General features: G+C 42.8%; 1 protein-coding gene and 1 long non-coding RNA gene across 6 annotated transcripts in view; one reads left to right on the forward strand and one right to left on the reverse strand.

Moving 5' to 3' along the window:
* LOC117903463 (protein sprint) overlaps nt 1-21,122 on the reverse strand; it is a 130,602-nt gene that overhangs the window by 12,008 nt on the left and 97,472 nt on the right. For all 5 annotated transcript variants that reach the window (XM_034815503.1, XM_034815505.1, XM_034815504.1 and 2 more), the window contains one exon: nt 14,838-15,062. In XM_034815503.1, coding sequence (XP_034671394.1) covers nt 14,838-15,062 — 225 coding nt within the window. The remainder of the gene's footprint in view (nt 1-14,837; nt 15,063-21,122) is intronic.
* Nucleotides 7,639-8,136, forward strand: LOC117903469. Its single transcript, XR_004649504.1, has 2 exons — nt 7,639-7,762; nt 7,854-8,136. It is a non-coding gene; the product is annotated as an uncharacterized LOC117903469 (long non-coding RNA).

The raw sequence follows: 21,122 nt of genomic DNA on the forward strand, positions 1-21,122 counted from the left end.
CCGAAACAGAAATCAGCCACTTGAGAGGCTCTAAACATTTGGGGTTGTTGGCTTGGATTGTTGATTTGATTTAGCTGCAAAGTGTTTAAAGCATACTTTTTCGGGTGGCTTTCTGATTCCATTACACGAACCACAGAGTAAACGAGCTCCCGAGTCACAAGAATTTTATACTGATTTAATAATGCGGTCACAAAGGCACCATCAAAGCGAGGAAGGCGCGTCCATCGCAAGTTTGACCATCAGGAAAATGCAATTTATAGAAATCACGAAACAGTCAGACAGTAGACAGCCATATAGACAGACAGGACGGTGGGACCGAGGAGGCACAAAATTGAGCATAAAAATGCCCCAACAAGATGGAAGCCAAAATCAAATAAAATAAAGAGAGAAAAAAGGAAACCCAAATGTAATGCAGGAGAAAGCGGCTTCAAGGAAAGTAAAACGATGACAGGCAAAGGATAATGCACAAAGGTTGCCCAAGGATACTAGGACTCTATGAGGAACAGGGAGGGAATATACAATAGAAAGATACAGTGCGTTTCCTTACAATATGTGCACGTACACGAGAGAATTCAAAAACAAAATGTACGCCCAACTGCATTGTATTCCACTCGAGACCCACAAACAATATACATATGTATTTACCTATTTAAATTTGTACATGTCGTGTGCATAACGAGTCGCATTCCTATTCGACTGCCGCCGCTGGCATGGATTTGTTTTTCTCTCACGAATCTACTATAGAATATGCAAAAAGATCGCTTTTCAAATGCATAAAATATATAATTTATTGCATGATTGAATTTCTTGGGTTTCATTTGGCATTTTCTTGTATTCCGCCGTAGAATGTCTTTCTGTTTTCGTACCGCACTGTATGTTGTGTGTCTGTGTGAGTGTTCTGCATTCATGAATGTGTCTGAGTGCCTGCATTTTATTGGCTCGAATTGACAAATTTCATTTGGTGACCGAACAATAAAAAGGCGTTACGGCATTTGGCCACAGAATATATCAAACATATATAATTTATAAAGATACATATGTATATAAATATCTGTACATATATAAGAATATATATGTATGCAATCGCTTGTACACGTACTTAAGTATTTATATTGGTTTTAGTCGCTTTTAAAGCGACTTCCTCTAGCTCTAGTCAGGTGTTTACATTGGCCATATATTGGCCATTGTGTATATACATATGTACATATGTATGTACATATGTATGTCTGTATGTATGTATGCATGTACATGTTACCATGTAAGAGGACTCCTCCTGGGTACAATGGCTCTTTTCTTTACCATTTACCATTTGCCATTTGTATGCTTTTAGGCATCGTCTGGCGCATAAGAAGGAAAGCCTACAAATGCAATTTTGCACTCTGCAGTTCATTGACTTCACCCATCCATCCATCCATTTTTTGCCAGGCTCTAGTTCCAGTTCCAGCAGTTCCAATTTCAGTTTCCACTTGCACTTTTCCCAGTCACCACGGATAACTTCGGTTTCGCTGTACGGTGTTCCCTGGTTAGCCGCAAAAACTCATTTGACGTTTGCTTTAATTTCCGTTTTGCATTTCAATTTCCATTTTCATTGCGATTCCAATTCATCACAAATCTTGCAATAAGTAGCACAGAAGGGAGAATGTGGAAGTGCGGGTAGCTACTCGTTTGAGGGCAATTCAATAACTTAAAGTGGGAGATTTGGATGAATAAATACTCGTAATACTGAAATTACTTTCTATATGCTTCGGATGGTTTACTCAATAAAATATATTTTCTATGCTGTATTGCTTTAACATTTTCTTTTGGGTTATCATAAGAATGCAGTTCTAGTCGAAATATTTTTAGTTTCGGAGTTCTACGAATCGATTTAAACCATGCACTAACGCAAGTAAACCTTTACGTAGGAATATGAATCTGAGGGATTCGTTTTCCCTAAAATTCTCTAACCGATCATTCTTTTATATTTGAACTTCCTATTAATGTCCAATCGTTTTTCATCCTTCTTCTTATTTCCATTTTCTTTTTGTAATTATGAATTTCAATATTTTTCTTTTGAGTGGCCTTTTTGGTACGCTATGCATTTTCTCCCTCTTTCTCTCTCTCTCCGTGGATACTTTCTCCCTCTCTCTCTTTCTCCGTTGTCTTTGCCAGCGTATAATCATTTATCTGTTTGCATTTATTTTGCATTTAATTGCATGTAAATTATTGTGCAATGGCCAGCACATGCCGCGTAATGTTCGCACCTCACTCAACCTCATGGTCAGGTCAGGACAGCCCCGGGAGGGCGCTCCCCTCTCCATCACAGTCGGAGGACACATCCATCTGAGGCGAAACCTCTGCGAGCATTCCCTGCGGCGTTGCAAATCAGACACAATAAATACAACAACACACACGGGGACAGACAGACAGACATAGCGAAACATATATCCAAAATAAAAACGATTCGTCGCATTTGCACCCATTTCCGGGATGTTGGACTCTTCCCCACACCCTCCCCATCTACCCTTTTCCACTCCTCACGCCACACAGCAATTGTCACTTGTGGAAGGGTATTACGGGTACTACGAGTATGCGAACTGTGAGCTGCGTGCTGCGAGGGGGGTAGCTGTGAAAGTAACAACATTTCCGGTTTCCATTTCTCGTCGCGTGCCTTGGGGCCTGCATTTTATACAGAAATGTCCGCAGTGTCCTCTCGACTCAATCTACACGGCAAACGCGGACCATCTTTCCTGGGCAGAAACACCCCTTTTAGCCCTCTCACACACACAATGCGCAACGTGTCGCAGCTGCTGACTGTCTGTGCTCTATCTCCACATCCCTACCATTTTTGCCAGTTTTGTGGTCGAAAGTGCAGCCGCCGTTGCCTTTGCCGTTGCCGTTGCCTTTGCCTTTGCTGGCAACCAGCTGGTTGTCTGGGCCGGGGAATCGTTTGTAATCAAGTTTTGGCCCGCAAATAGACTCATTGCGGGCTTGCTGGCTGACTGCCTAGGGTCGCTCAAGCGCCAAGTCTAGTCTATAATCATCAAATCATGCTTCAAACTGCTACTAGCTCTATGTACATACATACATACATATGTACATACGTACATATATGCATCACGATTGCACCACATTGCCGTCTATCAATCAGAGAGCCCATCAAAATGCTTGACAACAAATCTTGACAGCATAATGGTCATGGACCTGGTCATGGCATAGAACGGAACGGAATGAAACGGAAGCCAACTGCACTCGAGTGGAATCAAGTGAAATGACTTCGGCTCTGTTCGGCTCGGTCTTTGCCGTTGCAAGGGTTGTGGCTATGCGGCTATGTGGCTGTGGTGTGGTGTGGTCTTTTGGGATTTCAATGCCTAAAGTGCCTGTGGTGCTGTTGGCCAGTGGTTTCTGATCCTTTTCGAGTGCAGACCCTTTGGAGAATGCAATGCATTCGGCGGGATTAGCTGTTGCTTGATGGAGCAAGAGAGATCCACAGGTCAGCCGTCACATGTACATTATAAGCAGGGTAGAGTGCAGCCTAAGGCCTAAGCCCTAGAAGGGTGAGAGTGCAGAAGGACTCACTCTTGGAAGGGGGAGATTGGAGTAGGCGTGAGCCTTGAATGGGAGAGCATGGAGCAGATCTAAGACTTATCAAGGAGTAATATCTCTATCTGATGCACCTCTTTTAGTTCAAGTTCTAGTTTCTAGAGAGTCTAAGATGTTATAACATACTTCCAGTGAACTAAGACTTGGATTTTTTGGTAAGATTTTTCGCGGCGTATCCAAAAGTATCTCTGGTATTGTGAGCTCTTCCGTCCTTGAATTTTCATTGCTAAAATTTTTTTAATTTCTGGTACGGTAATCGTCTAATTCAATATTTTCTAATGCCATCAAGCAATAAAATGCAAAGGGAAGCTTATGTCCTTGCTGTTCCTTTGCTTATTTAAAAATTGCCTACTTATGGGGGTCACAGGGAAATTAAAAAACGCAGCAACGAGACGCCAGTGGAAACCCAACACGAAGCGTTATAATGAGACCTTTCTCCCCCGCAGCCCCCAAAAAGCCATCGCCCCTTGTCACCCCCAAGGGGAACGGCGATAGCCGCCTAATGAGTGTCGGTGGTTTTTGTGTGGTTCGGACAAACAGCAGAGAGAAAACAATAAGGGATGACCACCAAGGCACAAGTGACGACTGTTTTGATACCCTTTTTTTATTACATTTTCTTTACATTTAAAATTAATGAAAATAGTAACAATCAAAGCAACCCAAGAGTTAAACCATATAAACAACAAACTTGATTTATAAACAAACGTTGGAGCAGAAAGAAGATCTGTTTACTGTCAAAGATTTACGTAAAGCAAAGCCTGAGGAAAAAAAGTAAATCAAAGTAAGAGCCATAGATCCTAGTAAAAAACCATTTTATTCCTTATGTTTAATTTTTAGAATGGATCCAGGAGAAGGTTCTGCATCGATTAGACATTACGCTCTAGATGAGAAAAATGACAGTCTGGCCTATAAGGAGCGAGTCTTTCTATTGAAGGGTGTGGTCAAGCGCACGACAAGAAACATTCTGAGAACATTTGCCTTGGTGGTTCTTGGCATATTGATTGGAAAATATGTACTATAAAGTGAATATAAATCTACAGAGTTACAAAATGTTAATTGTTAATAAATGTTAATAAATGTCAATGTGAATAAATATTTAATTGTAAAAAATGTATGCAAAATGGGCATGTCCACCCATGTTTACTGTTTGCGCAGGGTATTCCAACGGAAACTTGCATAAAATAAACGAAATTATGCCCTGCCATGGGTGTAGAGCAAAACTGGACCCTGCCATTATCTAGCCATTGGCTGGTCATTAGAAGAGGGAGTTTGAGAGCTCAAGCAGGAGGAGCAGCTGAAGCAGGAGCTGCTTTCATTGCCATATAATAAAAATCTCATATTTTATTCAAATTGGTAATGCGAAGAGCGTGTCGTCGTCCCCCCCACCCGGAGAATGTGAATGCGGGAATGGGCGAATGCAAAGTGAAACCCTCGGGCAGCAACGCGGGATGCGATAGCAAAAGATTGTGACAGAGACAAAGACAAAGAGTGAGAGAGAGAGTGAGGGAGAGATAGAGAGTTGAAGCTGACAGTGTTCTTCCATCTCATTGACATTCATTTTGTTGGTCGTTTTTTTCCTGTGGTATTTAAGGATCTTCTTTTGTCTTTTTTTTGCATCGAAAATTGAATTTGGTCCAAAAATGCGGATTCGGCCTCGACCCCTCCATCTTTAGATTCGCACTCATTTGGCCATTTTGTGGCGGCCTCATCATTCATGCGATTGTGTCTCTCAACAATCATGCCGCGTGCCCCGTGCCCCATTACTCCCGCACCTTTTCTACACTAAGCGGCTTTCGTTTGTACAGTTCAAGAGTTGACGGCGGCGGACACTATAAGCCGATTTCCCGTCGTCCTCTCGCATTTTCCATATCCTCTTCATGGATGAATCTACCCGGCGGCAGTCTTTCCATCAGAAGTTATCTTCCCCTTCCCTGGAATCCATTCGCACCGTCTTATATTCCATTCGCACACGCAAACTGGAATCTGGAAACTGGCAACTGTGCATTAAAGTGCATTAAACTCATTTGGCAAACGGCTTTCAATTATAATTTGTTGTTAATAATTTATTAGCGCAATGTGTTGCCATCGTGGCCGACACAGCACATACACACATGCACATTGCATGCCCCTGCAGTCCCCTGATGTTTAGCAACTGTTAAATCCTTTCCCCTGTATTGCGTATACGCCATGTGTCACACAGCATCATGTTTGGAGAGGGACAAAATGAGAGAGAGACTGTTGGGGATGGAACTAAAAATTGCACGAGGTGCATGTTGCGGTTGAAATTTACTTTATTTACACTGTGAAACAATCATTCTATAACTAAAATTCAATTGAAGTCCTGAGATCGTATTTTTTCCTCATCTTTTTTTACAAATTAAAAAGACAATTATTGGACCTTTCGGATCAGTTTTGAGTCGTGTCGACATAATGTACATATGTACATATACATATGCCTAGAACTTGAAGTTCATTTTCACTCCCTTACTTTTTTCTTTTCGAAGGAAATGCCAGAAATTAAGTTGATTTGAGGACTTTCTTGTGTGCCCAAAATCTATCGCTACAATTTAAGCGATAGTCGCAGCAGAGCGAGGGAACTACTCCTGCTCAAAAGCAGAACTTTGATTGATTTTAAGTGCACCTTTGGGCACAATAGGTTTCCATTTGGAATACTCAAATCAGCGAGACTCTTGCATGAAGATTCATTACGAATAGCCCTTAACAATGTTTTTCCCTGACCGTTTTCCATACCTTTTCCCAAATCCCAGCTCAAATTCGTCTTTTGATTGGCTGTCAAACCGTTTGTTGAAATATTTATTCACCGCTGATTGATATTTAAGGATGTCTTTAAGCTACAGAACGCACTGCACAAATATTGTGTGATGTGCACCCGCTCCTCCTACCGCTTTATGTCTGTGCTAATATCATTTTGGCCACATCCATGTATGGAAGGGAATGGAGTGAATGTGTGAGGGGAGTGGAGTGGAGGATGCGGCTTGCAACCTCATCCTTTGGCTGTCTGCCTGCCTTCTCTTATCGTCTCATCAGCTGGCTAACTGACTGACTGTTGTGCCTGTTGTTGATGGGCCATTTGCCCCCAGCCCAGACCCAGACCCAGAGCCAGCTCCAGCCAACGCTTCGACCATTGCTGCTGCTGCTTCATTGTCACCTGACTCCACATCCCACCGACTTGCACGATTATATATAGAAATTGTCTCCTTTTTCATTCCTGATGTGCGCTTGGGTGATAAATAAAAACTGTCTGCGCCTATGTGGCTACTGTCTGTGTCGTCTTCGTCCCCCTGGATCTCTTTCTCTCCGTTTCGCCGCTTCGAGTGGTTTCTCTTTATTTTTTTTAACAATGTCTGACTTTTTGCCATGGAAGCTGAGACCTCTTTTGGGGTGACATTGAAACACATGCCAAACAGAGGAAATTCCAAAAGCCGCAGCCGCAAAAAAAATTCAATTTAACTCGGTTCCGCTTTACGCTTTCCCTTTTTCCCCACCATCTGTATCCCTCCCTCTCTCTCTACCTCTCTGTTTTTGGCCATGTATATTGGCCATTTAAGCATGTCAATGCAGTGCCAATGCCACGCCTCTCACAGCAGCTTAACAACTTAATTTCGGCCACGATCCTGAATTCATAAATCAAATTCAGTCAAAGAAAGAATGAGCCCAACAAATAGTTCAAAATGAAACACTAAAAAAAATATGTACAAAAAAAACCCAAAAGCATAACAGGAGACAACGATTTCGGTGCAGGATTAAAGGATGTTCTGGTCAAACACTCATATCGAATGAATAATACATATGAATGCAATGAATGGGCGATCCAAAAAAGGATTGATAGATTATGCATTTTGCGGATGGCCATAGAGAATGGAGGACGGTATGACGAGGGAGGGGGCTTTATCCTTTATCCATTTGAAAGGCCATAAATCACGAAATGAATTCTGAATGCATATCGGAGATATTCGATAAGATATGCAGCTGCAGGACTTATTGGATAAATATATTAATAGAGAGCACAAACTATGAAAGGGATTTTGGGGGACTGTTAGATCAAAGCAATCCAAGAGTTTTACAATAGATAAAAACACAAATTTAAAACTTAAGGCTGGGGCAGAGCCGATCTCGTAAAATATAAAGCAAAACCTTGAGAGTGTAAGGGCATTAGCTGGTAAGAAAGAACCTTTATGATAAAGGCTTTATCATTACATTTACCTATTATTTTGTATGTTTATATTTAGACTTCTTAACATTTACTCTAGACTTATCCAGAAATGGATTCAGAACAAGATGAGGATTGGTTTCACAATGAAACTGACACTGAAGATGAACATGACGAAATGATTGCCACGTTGGAGCGAGAGCTGGGGCAGAATGCTGCTGGAAACCAAAGTTATACAATACTTCGTATGCTTCGGATATTTGCCGTCATCATTTTGGCCATAGTTATAGGCAAATATTTCCTATTTATTAAGTTATAGTTCAATTAAATTCATGTTAAATTATAAGTAAATAATGCACCATTATAATGCATAATGAACCCCCGTAAATCAACTAGATAAATCATCCACAAAATAATGCCCCCTATCAATCACTGATTTTACGAAGTTTCACATGAAAGTTTTGTGAATCGCAACAGGGTTTGGTAAATTATGAAACGCTATTCCAATCTCACAGAACATTTAGCGGGAATTCAATGCTCCAGCGTTTACTGTACAGGTGGCGACCGCTAATGATGTGAGCCCCAACCCACACACCATACGGACATTGCAATCGCCACAGACATCTAATGATTGCCCCAGCTGTTGACCCAGCCAGCCAGCCAGCCCTAGCCTGCCCCAGCTTACACATCTCCTGCTGAACATCGATTGGGTCCATTCCATCCTGGACTCAGGGGCTAGGTCGTTCGACATTTGCTGCTAATTACATTCTGTGGTCGGCATAACAAATCCCGTTGCCAGATGGAAAAAAAATATATATGTACATACAACGTGGGCATGGCCGGGTAAATGGAGATGGAAATGTGAAGCATACGCACATGTGACCATGCCTACTCCTCCTGCTCCTCAGCATTTATGATTGATGGGAGAGTCTATTGGAAAAATCAGTGGGGGGAGGTGGAAAAAAAATACCAATGCACAAACAAAGCAGGGGAAAAATCTGTTCAGCTTTCAGGTTCAATTTCGATTGGAGGAAATGGCAAATGGCAAATGGAGGATGGCGGAAGGCTGGACACAACAAGTAATTAAAATACCAGGCAGGCAAATGGTTCAGGTTACGCGTTGCGTATGCTAGTTGTTTTCTGTTTGTTGCATGCAGCAGCCAGGCCAGGCCAGGCCACACATCGCCACAAAGCGATGGGCGAGCCACTACAAGAAATTGGCAGTGCTTTTCTCAATTGCAGAATAAATACAAGAATAATTTGGGGATTTCTTTTATGAACAGAAAAAAAGGAGAAAGTGTAAGTTGCTCAATTACTCATGAGATTATCCAAGGAAAATTTGAACAGATTTAAGTCGGATCCCAATTCCGGTGATCTGATAGATATCGTCATTCCCTACGGAATGGCGTTTTTAGTTTTATTTTATCTTCAAAATTGTGGCTGTGGGAGATTTTCACCCTTTGCATACAGCAGTCTGGTGGCAAAATTCGGTGGCTCTACCTCTTATAGTCTCTGAGAACTAGCCGACAAACCAGACGGACATACGGACAGACGGACAGACAGACGTGGCTCAATCGACTCGACTATTGATGCTGATCAAGAATATATATACCTTATGGGGTCGGAAACGTCTCCTTCTGTGCGTTACATACGACCGTTATTCGCACAAATACAATATACCCTATTTACTCTTCGAGTGCCGGGTATACAAATTATCACCAGATCATTTCTAAGCCCCCTGTCGTTCATACAAAGTGGGGTTGGTTCCTTGCAATAAAATCGTGTCGGGTAGTGTTATAGCATCGCTGGGAATGATAGATCGAATAGGAATGGTGTTCTCCTATTCTCAGTGTTCCATTACATTTCCAGCTCAACTTTTCTCTCAGTGTTGTAACAGTGGTTCGATTCGATTCAGTTTGGTTCGGCTCAGACCAGCGTTCAATTCAGTCGTAGTTCCAAGCATATTGATTGATTATACCCGGTACTCGAAGAGTAAATAGGGTATATTGTATTTGTGCACAAAGTGAATGTATGTAACGCACAGAAGGAAACGTCTCCGACCCCATAAAGTATATATATTCTTGATCAGCATCAATAGCCGAGTCGATTGAGCCATGTCTGTCTGTCCGTCTGTCCGTCTGTCCGTCTGTCCGTCCGTCCGTCTGTCCGTCTTGTTTGTCGGCTAGTTCTCAGAGACTATAAGAGCTAGAGCCACCAAATTTTGGCACCAGACTGCTGTATGCTCACACTGAAACCAGTGTATTTCAAAAATGAGCCCGCCCCTTCCGCCCTCGCAAAGGGCGAAAACCTCCCAAATCTACAATTTTGAAGATAACAGAAAACTAAAAAACGCCATTCCGTAGGGAATGACCATATCTATCAGATCACCAAATTGGGATCCGATTGGATCATTATTATAGCCACAATGAAGAAATTAATTTTCAGTGGCCAAACCCACCCTGTCCCGCAGCTTATAGCAAAACACTGGCCGTCTGCCGCTGGCTCTGCCTCTGCCGCTGGCTCTGCCTCTGCCGCTGGCTCTGCCTCTGCCGTGAGTCTGCAGTGTGTGTCTATAGGGGGGAGGGTGGCGAGCTAAAGGAGCGTGTTGGCGTGAGCAGTGTTGTTGATGTAGATGACAGATGAAGAAAAAATGTAAAATTTGACAAATAACCGATACAGTGCAGATGTAGTACTGAGTGCCGGGTATAAAAGTTGTGACGCGTAAGAAGCGTCTCACACGTCCCTTCTCGTTTTTAATTACAAACATTTACACATAAAAAGAGTGGCCACAGAGAGAATCGTTGCGGGGTAGAGAGAGAGAGAGAGAGAGAGAGAGAGAGAGAGATTCAATCGTTCAACCACTGCAGTGCCAGTGCACTGGCTGCTGTGTGGGGGGTCCATCTGCCGGGGTCTACTTCAATTTCAATTAAATGGTTTTTTATTAAACGCATAAACAAATGCAAATAGGCGGCACTTGGATGCCTGTGTGTCCAGCATCCTTAATGGGGATTTAAAGGAGCTTTCAGGAGCGTTCGCCGTATAATTGCCAACGTCGACGTTGACGCATGCAATTAGCAACAATGCAAGAGGCAGAGCCAAGATACAGAGACAGAGGGAGAGACTGTTCGAGATAGACGAAGAAGAGGAGACAGAGAGACACAAAGTGAGAGTGGGTTCAAGGGCGAGTGCAAAGAGGCGCACGGCAAACATTTTTTGTCGATGGGGGGTGGAAACGCACTGAAAGAGCAGGCAGCAAAATGCAAAAGTTTGTGAAGGTTGCAGACCAAAAATACAAAATTTAGAATGTCTGGACAAAAATTGTATTAAGAATTTTTTTTGGGAACAGTCTTCTTATTTTATCGCAAAAATATTGAACCTTCCCCACTGTACATGCATTCCATAGAGAGCCCAAATGCAAGATCAGAAGCTTTTATCTTGAAAAGCTCTCTCTTTCGAAATTGCACGTGCGAGCGCCGTTCACATGTGAGCTTTTCTCTCCGCAAGCATAGCTTACGGCTAGCCCTTCGAGAACCTTCTTAGCTCTCTCATACCCAGCTTTTGGAGGGGTAAAATAGTTAGGCTAAGTGCATGCTGCACAGAACAAAAAGTGCATTCAAGGTTGGAAGACTTAATTAATGTGCGTACAGAACATATGAAAAGAAAAACGTGGTGAAAATTCTGCAAAACCATAAAGGGAACATAAACCCAATAAAACCATTTGAAAAGTGTTGTGGCTGCAAAGAACAAAACAAAAACCAAACCCTGGATAAGGTACGCAAAGAAAATGAAAAAGTGACCTTATTACATAATTTCACGTATGTACTGTACATACATAGGTTATGATCCACGTGTGGCAGAAAATTGCTGACCTGGCCTGACCACCCTCAAGGAGGGGGTCCGCTTCATGACGATCATTAGTCCTTCTTCTTGGTGCCACCGGACCTTGCCTGCAGGCATAGAAACGGATGGACTTGGCGATCGGGACCGAGCCGTTTATATACATATATCTCACGCGCAATTAAGCCGCTCAACAACAACGACAATATAAAACCATCTAAAATATTATATCACCGCGCCTTGTGTAAAGAAAATGTTGGTGCTTGCACATGTAGGGTGTGGAAAAATTAGCTCAGCGGTCATTGCCCTTGCGGCTGACCATACACCTATGCGCATTTAACTAGACCCACCTGACCGTATGTCACCTATTCTCTCCTTCTCTCAGGTTATTAAAATTGTTCGATGCCGACATTCTAAAAGCCACTTAAGGGAAGAAAAATAAATCACAAAATCTAGAAAAGAAAATTTAATGAAAAATTATGGATCGAAGAAAAAAATAGAAAAGAAAATTGTTTAATAATATTAAATATTCCTAGACGTTAACTTAGAAATAGAAGAAGAAAAAAAATGAAATTTATGCCTAGTTAAGAATAGATTTTAAAAGGTGCATCATCGGTCTCATTGTGTCCATGGAAGGGTATTGGTAAAATACCTCTTCATAACGCTTCTTGTTATTTTGCATATTTCTACATTTCTTTAACAGTTTTTATTGCAAACGTGAAATTGGGCCCAACGACACCAGCAGCTGTTTAAAAGTCTGTAAGTAGACACACATATATACACATACACTCCGGGTCAGGAGAATAGCGTCTACACAGTGAGACATGCATGCTTAACCATATATAAAATGAATTATTATTAACTACCATCACTACAATTATGCCATTTAATTCCTTTAATTAATTCATTCTTACTTTATATTTTGATTATATTATTTTTATTCATATTTGATCATTCTCTTGAATTCCTATGTCTTAAATTAGCCCCACATATATATACACATGCAGTAAAAATAGTTTTAAGGGTTAGGGTAGAAATAATGGGGGTTACAAACAACATGAAGTTATACAAGTCAAAGTAAAATTATAACGATTAACATGAATTTCTAATCTGATTTTTGGGAGGGGTTCCTAAGGCACATAGCGCAGCAGCAGAAGGTTTTGGGTAGAACCATAATGGCATATTCTTATGTTATTCTACATGGAGGGTGGGTCAAGAGGGAAGAGCACAACCACCTTGCTCTTCACAGTAGGTAGTGGACCTTAAGTTCCGTCCGGGTTTGTAATTCCGATCCCAGTTCCCGTAAATCTGTCTACGATTTTGTTAGGTGACGGAGTTCGTTTTCGCAGCACAACACCCACCCCATTTTCCCTGAGCCTAGCCGGCCAACCTTTAGTAGACAGAGAGTGCTGACGAGACGACACTTCCCGTGTCCGTTACAAGTTGGCGAAAAACTTTCTCTCCTCCCCCCCCAAAAGACACACACACACAAAGGGGATCAAAGGGGGAATGGTAACGAGGAAGTTGCATTGCAATCAATGAGCCATTGTTACGGCGCGTTCGACAATTGAAAATTGCAGAAACCGGCAGCCGGTAAAAAAAAAAATAAAAGCCAACGAACAGATTTCCATCAAACGAGTGGTGCGCGCGTGCCATTTGCAAGTTCTTTTTGTCTTTCTTTCTATGCTGACGAGGATGATGTGCCCTGGCAGGACGTAGGCAATGCCTGCACTTGTGGAAGCAATGCTATAAATGGGTAATCTTTCAGTCACTTCTACAGATTCAATTTACTTGCAATGGCAGTTCAGCTGAGTGGCTCTTAGCACTTCATTCCCGTCATTTCTTGTTCCATTCTCAGTGTTTTATCGTTGCTTAACCAACACTGTTGGCTTTCAATCGTGTATCTCATTTACTGCATATATTTACACTTGTTTTATCTGCTACTCCATTTTAATTTCTTTTTGCTTATTCCATTTTTTTTCTTTTCTTGAAATCCTTTTGCCTACTTGGACGTTTTGCTGTTAATTCTCCACATTTCCCCTGATTGCATTTTAAACATTTCTGTTCTTTTCTTAGTTTCCAATCATTCCATTTATTTTTTCGATTTCCAACGCATAATATTTATGATTTCTCATTTGTTATGAACGGAATGGAATGCCTGGCCTTGCCTGGCCTGTGTCTCTGCTTCAGTTCACATAAACTTTGTAATTGAAAAAAGAAATGGTAGGTGGGTGGGGCGCAAGCTGAAAGGCTTTCGAGAAATGGAAAATGTTGTACCGTAATGAACCGTATCCCCAAACTCCTTGGACACGTGATAATTGCTGGCTCAGTCTCGCTGAGGCTCCACCTTATTGAATCTGTACAATTTGTTCGACATTCCAGCCACAGAGCAGCCACTGGCCCCTGTCTGTACAATAGCCATTACCTGCACCAGCTCCAGCTCCAGCTCCAGTATAAGCCATCATCCTCCTGTTATATTTATCTATCTCCTGGCGGCAGTCCTCCCTCCACACACACATTTTGTAATTTCAATTGTCTATGCAAAAGAGCTTTGAATCGCAAAATGGTCAGCCCATGGACTAGGACGTGTGCCCACCACCTTCACTGTCCTGCTGTCTCCTGCTGCTGACCAATGGCTTGGCTTGGATTTTGTCTCTTGTGTCGCCTTTTGTGGCAGCGCTACTCCAACTCCCACTCTCTAGATTCGTTCTCCGTGCACTATCCTGTTCCTTCTCTATTGTCTGCCATTTGCTGCTCGACTCAGATAAATTTCAATGAATTTTGCAAGCGAAACAGAGTCGTGATTCCAGTCCAGGGGTCTGCCCGGCTACATTTCTTTGTTTATCTTTATACATTTACAATTAAAAGGGCTTCGCGTTGTTGTCGCTGTCGCAATATTAATGAATCTTCACCAGCCCCCCCCCTCCACCACCACCACCCCACTCTATGCCAGGCAGAGGCAGAGGGACACATCAGGCAGGACTCGTTAATTGATTGCAATTTGTTTATGTAAATGCCAGCCAACGAATGAATGAATGAATGAATCTGTTCGGTGCTTTCGCATTTTTTTTGGGTGCATTTCCCTAGCTCTCATTGTTGTGCAAATTTCTGTGTGTGTGTGTGGCTGGTGTGTCACATGTGCGTGCTTGTGGACCAGCACAAATTGTCCGTTTGTCCGCAAATTGTCTCATTAAGCTAAATCAATAAATTAATAATTATCGCATTGAGCGCATGTTTGGACACTCACCCCTTCCTCCTTGCCCTGCAGCAGATGAACGGCGCCCGAACGCTGAATGCCCGGCAGGAACCACATGGGATGGGTAAGCAGCAGACGCTCCACCAGACCCAGGTCGCATGGCGGTGAATTGTCACTGGAATCGCGACTGGTCTCCTCATCGCGCTCATCCTCGCTGGAAGTTTCACCCTCGGCCAGTATGCCGCCCTCGGAGCTGGACACCAGAGATGTGCGTGACTGTAAGCGATATGGAAAGAGGGATCATTTAATGATTTAGATATAGACTAGGCTATATATTAGTTTCTGCCATTCAAATAGGTAAAATTGTTAAGTATATTTTAAGCCCTTCTTTAATGTAATTTTTTTAAGTTTTAACTCCCTAAAGTTCCTCCAACAGCTGGCTGCGGGCATAGGCCGCACTTTTTCCCCAACACTTGACACATTGCCATGGGGCAAATACATATTTTGTAACATCCAGCACACACTCACACAACACAGTATGCCATTTCCACATTCACATTTTGAGTGCAATTCCATGTCAGGCCATCAAAAATTGTTACGGGACGCAACTTTAAAAGCGGCCCAGGGCCAGGTCCTTCTGCCTACACATTTGTAGCATGAGGAGCAGTGGAACAGCAGAAGCAGCAGATAGCCGTAGGCTGGCACGACAGTAAACAAAGCGAAAGCAGAGAAGAAGCGACCAAAGGATACCCCTTAAGCAGATGAAATTCTTTCAAACTAAAAAAGACTTCGACATATATCTCATGGAAGGTTTATTGCTGTCTAGTTGCCTTGTCTGAAAATATATATGGAAAATACCCACTCTTCTGTACACGGTGTGTGGCAGGGCACAAGCAATTCAGTTTCTGTAGGAGAAGCATCCACAAAGCAGCAGCAGCATCATCATTCGAGGCTGTGGCATAGGCGTTTTTAATTGAAAATTGCCGTGGGCTGGCTTTGAAGTTCTTTCTCTTCCTCCTCTTTATCTCTGGGTTGGTGGGAAGTGGAGTGTGTGGCACAGCAGTCATATCGCAGCATACTTTCGTGCCGCATCAAAAGTGCAGCTGTGGGGTAGAGAGGACGACTGGGCGTGGAGTGTAGAATGTGGTGTGGTGTGGCACTCTCTGCTGTCATCTCATGTCTCATGCCAGCCACGCTCTGATGATGTTTGCAGAGCGTAAGCAATGCCAAAAATTGATGCCAAGGCAAATGCTTATGCATATGAAAATTATTCGAAAATAAATAAAGCGACAACACAGAGAGAGGGGAGAGAGAGGTTGAGATGGAGCAAAGATTGCCTGTAAGTGTAGATGAACGGAGAATTGAGAAATGGAGAAATGGAGAACCTGAGAACATTGATATCCTATTGGAATACCGAGAATCGGTCGTGGAGAGTGGTCAACTTATGGGTTCCATTAACTTATGGGACAAGCATTCGCAAAAAACAAAAACCTGCACCTGGATTCTGAACCCAATTTCAGCGAAATCTGAGGCAATGTTTTAATGTAACTAATTTTAGAATTTTGTGCAATAATTTCTCTTAAAAATGGTTTGGATTTTAGCCATCATTGATATTTTTAAAATTTAATTTTGAAACATGTTGCACAAGTTAGTCGAAATGAAATTGTTTTTCTTATATTATTTGAAGTTAGACTTTGTGGAATTACTTAAAAATATAGATATATTCATTTCAATATATCTGTTTTTATTATATAATGCAAATGCTATTCAATTAATTTCGATTTAAGCACACAAATAAATTATTTCGAGACAAAAGCAAATGGGAATATCTGAATGCTTTATTGTTTTTTTAGCCTTTGAGAGTGGCAAACTTTTCTGTGGACATGTATTTATGCATTTTATTTTGTTCACCATTACGTGGCAACATGATGAACTGAAATAAATGGGAAGCGGGGTGGGGCTGGGCGGCGGAAAACTCAAGTGTGTGTCAAGGGGCTGTGGAAAAAGTCGAGTGGCTCGCTCGTTACCACCAAACAACGTCATGGATCCCCCCGGTTCAACGTTTGTGTGGCCTTTTTTTGTTTGCAACAGCAACAACAAAAACACAAAACTGAAGCGAAACTGAAGCCAAGCAATGTAGAAAAAAAGGGTCACTAATTGAGTTATTTCTGGCCGAGTGTCAAATTAGGTTGCCGCTGACTCACCTTTTTCGTTGATGCATATCTAGATGGATGGGCGGATGGACACTCGCACACGTACTGTAGGTATATTTTCTTCTTGTTTTTTTGGTGGGTTCTGTGTGCAAATTTGATTTACGGTGCCGGCAGCGATATTTAATTTTTGATGTCATTTATTAAGCAAAGGCAAGGCAAAGTTGTGTGGGAGGTTGACTGCAGAGTGAAGTGGGGATCAAGTTGCACGGGTTTCAGTTACATTCGCAGCTGTGTCTGCTCCCTTTTCTGACGCATTAATCATACGCAGAGTTGACACACCGATAGGAAATGAAACCAAGAAGCTGCCACACAGACAGACACTGGCAGTAGCCAGACAGAACGTCTCAAGAAAAAACGCAATGAAATGGAAATGCAAAATGTTCGCCTGTTTATTTGCCAACCATTTAAATGCGAGAGAAGACCCCAAAAAGCAGACCCCACTCGGAAAGGATGCTACAAAAAAAGAAACCCCAACAGGAGCCCCAGCAGACAGATGATGGAGACATAGAGAGCACAGGACAGAGGACTGAAAAAAAAGGGAAAATTGCGCAAATCCCTTGAAGAAATGTTTGAAATTTTTCAAAGCTCATAGCGGGATTTTGGTTTGGGGAAAATGTTGCGAAATTATGCTTAAATCAAAAATCACAGCAGCGGCAAAAGAAAACGCGCACTGCAGGCGGCCAGGACGAACGAGCCGGAGCCGGAGCAGGAGGCCAGCCCGGGCGCAACCCTTGTGAGTGTGTCCTGGGACCACGCCTGGGCGGCGGGCGCTGTGTGAGGTAAATGCTGCGCATATTTTTTACCCTGCATTAGGTCTTAAGTATTGCTTATTACATCAGTGTAGTCCCTTTTTGGGGTACCCCAAAACTATTCGAAAAGGACAGGGCGACTCCCCCTACTCGAGTGGAAATGCGTCGAGGGTCGTGTATGGTACCCAAATGAAACCCATTTACTGGTCCACTCTCTGAGCAAACAAACAGACACTTTGGCAACGTTTTTATACCCGGTACTCGAAGAGTAAATAGGGTATATTGTATTTGTGCGAATAACGGTTGTATGTAACGCACAGAAGGAAACGTTTCCGACCCCATAAAGTATATATATATTCTTGATCAGCATCAATAGCCGAGTCTATGTCTGTCTGTCTGTCTGTCTGTCTGTCTGTCTGTCCGTCTGTCCGTCTTGTTTGTCGGCTAGTTCTCAGAGACTATAAGAGCTAGAGCCACCAAATTTTGGCTCCAGACTGCTGTATGCTCACACTGAAACCAGTGTATTTCAAAAATGAGTCACGCCCCTTCCGCTTCCGCAAAAGAGCGAAAACCTCCCACATCTACAATTTTCAATATAGGAGAAAACTAAAAACGCCATTCCATAGGGAATGACTATATCTATCAGATCACCAAATTGGGATCCGATTGGATCATTATTATAGCCACAATGAAGACATTAATTTGCAGTGGCCAAACCCACCCCGTCCCGCAGCTTATAGCAGCACACTCTGCTTCGCGCAGTTTATGGCCTCTGCCCTGACACGTCTCTGCCGCTGCCTCTACGCGACTCTGCCCTGACTCTGCAAAGTGTCTCTAGGAGTCTCTAGGAGAGGGTGGCGAGCTAAAGGAGAGTGTTGGCGTGAGTAATGTTGTTGATGTAGATGACAGATGAAGAAAAAACGTAAAATTTGACAAATAACTGCTAAAGTGCAGATATGGTACTGAGTGCCGGGTATAAAAGTTGTGACGCGTAAAAAGCGTCTCACATGTCCCTTCTCGTTCTGTTAGGTTCTGTTCTTCGCTTTGGCAGAAGTTCAAAAATCATTAATTTGATGTTTATCCTTTCTTCAGTTAATTCCATTCAAGAAATAATTCCAATTTGCTATTAGTAACGTTTCTGCGGCAGTTTCAAATAAATATTTGTTATATGCCAGACGCCGGGCATCTTCAGTAACATTAACTGCAATTATTTCTATGAAATATCTTTGATTTCTCTTCATTCCCTGATCTAATACTTAGTTATCATTAAATATTGCTTCCCGCTGCTGCTGGCCCAGCTTCTGTACCGTTTTCACTAACTCATTTGTTTACGGATTAACTGAAACATATTCAAAATGAGAACGAACGTGTGAGACGCTTCTTACGCGTCACAAATTTTATTTGTCAAATTTTACATTTTTTCTTCATCTGTCATCTACATCAACAACACTACTCACGCCAACACTCTCCTTTAGCTCGCCACCCTCTCCTAGAGACTCCTAGAGACACTTTGCAGGGTCAGGGCAGAGTCGCGGTAGAGGCAGCGGCAGAGACGTGCCAGAGACAGAGGCCATAAACTGCGCGAAGCAGAGTGTGAATGAGAGAATGTTTAAACAACAAATATAAGCTGCGGAACGGGGTGGGTTTAGCCACTGCAAATTAATTTCTTCATTGTGGCTATATTAATGATCCAATCGGATCCCAATTTGGTGACCTGATAGATTTGGTCATTCCCTACGGAATGGCGTTTTTAGTTTTCTGTTATCTTCAAAATTGTAGATTTGGGAGGTTTTCGAGAGCACACAGCATTCACCCCGATATGGACATGGATGTGGATGTGGATGTCTAATAGCTTTATGTTGGCTGGAAGACTCCTTGCAGTAGCAACCCCAAACAGGGAAAAAATAAACTTCTGAGTAGCCCGGCTGAATTTTTGGAGTGCCACAGAATGGGTAGCAGATTATTTGTTGAGGGTTGTTGCCTGGCTCTCTCTTGCTCTTTCACTTTCCTCATGTGTGCGTCGCGTGGTGGGTTTTTTTATACCCGGTACTCGAAGAGTAAATACGGTATATTGTATTTGTGCGAATAACGGTTGTATGTAACGCACAGAAGGAAACGTTTCCGACCCCATAAAGTATATATATTCTTGATCAGCATCAATAGCCGAGTCGATTGAGCCATGTCTGTCTGTCCGTTCGTCCGTCTGTCCATCTTGTTTGTCGGCTAGTTCTCAGAGACTATAAGAGCTAGAGCCACCAAATTTTGCATCCAGACTGCTGTATGCTCACACTGAAACCAGTGTATTTCAAAAAAGGAGCCCCGCCCCCTTCCGCCCCCGCAATAGGGCGAAAACCTCCCAAATCTACAATTTTGAAGATAACAGAAAACTAAAAACTCCATTCCGTAGGGAATGACCATATCTATCATATCACCAAATTGGGATTATAGCCACAATGAAGAAATTTTCAGTGGCCAAAACCACCCCGTCCCGCAGCTTATAGCAGCCCACTCTGCTTCGCGCAGTTTATGGCCTCTGCCCCTGACACGTCTCTGCCGCTGCCTCTGCCGCGACTCTGCCCTGGCTCTGCAAAGTGTGTCTCTATGGGAGGGTGGCGAGCTAAAGGAGCGTGTTGGCGTGAGTAGTGTTGTTGATGTAGATGACAGATGAAGAAAAAATGTAAAATTTGACAAATAACCGCTAAGTTGCAGATGTAGTACTGAGTGCCGGGTATAAAAGTTGTGACGCGTAAGAAGCGTCTCACACGTCCCTTCTCGTTCTTGTTGGATTTTGGCTTTTGCGACTTTAAATTTGGCTGCGTTTCGGGAACTGACGGTAACTTCAGTTCACTTACGCTCACAATGGGACAAGCTGCAACAATGGACGGCCACAGCCATGGCATAGACCTGGCCCAGACTGGGAATAGGATCAAGACCCAGAGCCAACAGTTTCACGGTCATGGCCTGGAGCAGCGGCAGCGGAAGTAGCCACGAGACACTAGACAGACGTAAGATAGAAAGTATTTTTGGCTTCCGTTCTGGCAGCTGTTGAAAATGAAAATCATTCGCAGTTCCCAGTTATAGTGCCAGTCGCAGTCGTAGTGTCTTTGCTCCATTCAATCTCAAGACCTTTCCACCTTTCCGCTACAAAATATTGGCAAACAATTGTCTGGCTTTTGGTCTGGCTCTGTCTCGGGGTCTTGCCTTGTTCCTAGGGGGGGGGGGAAGGGTGTCTGTTCCTCTTTCCGGTGTCTCGATTCATGCCAATATTGGTGGCCAAAATTCAATGGCAATATAAAAATTCCCAGCCATCGACAATATGCGCTTGTCTCTGGCCTGTCGCCTGTTCACACATTGCATCCCGCAGCGACTCCTCT

This window comes from Drosophila subobscura, chromosome A (genome assembly GCF_008121235.1).
Source record: "Drosophila subobscura isolate 14011-0131.10 chromosome A, UCBerk_Dsub_1.0, whole genome shotgun sequence".
Classification (NCBI taxonomy): Eukaryota; Metazoa; Arthropoda; class Insecta; order Diptera; family Drosophilidae; genus Drosophila; species Drosophila subobscura.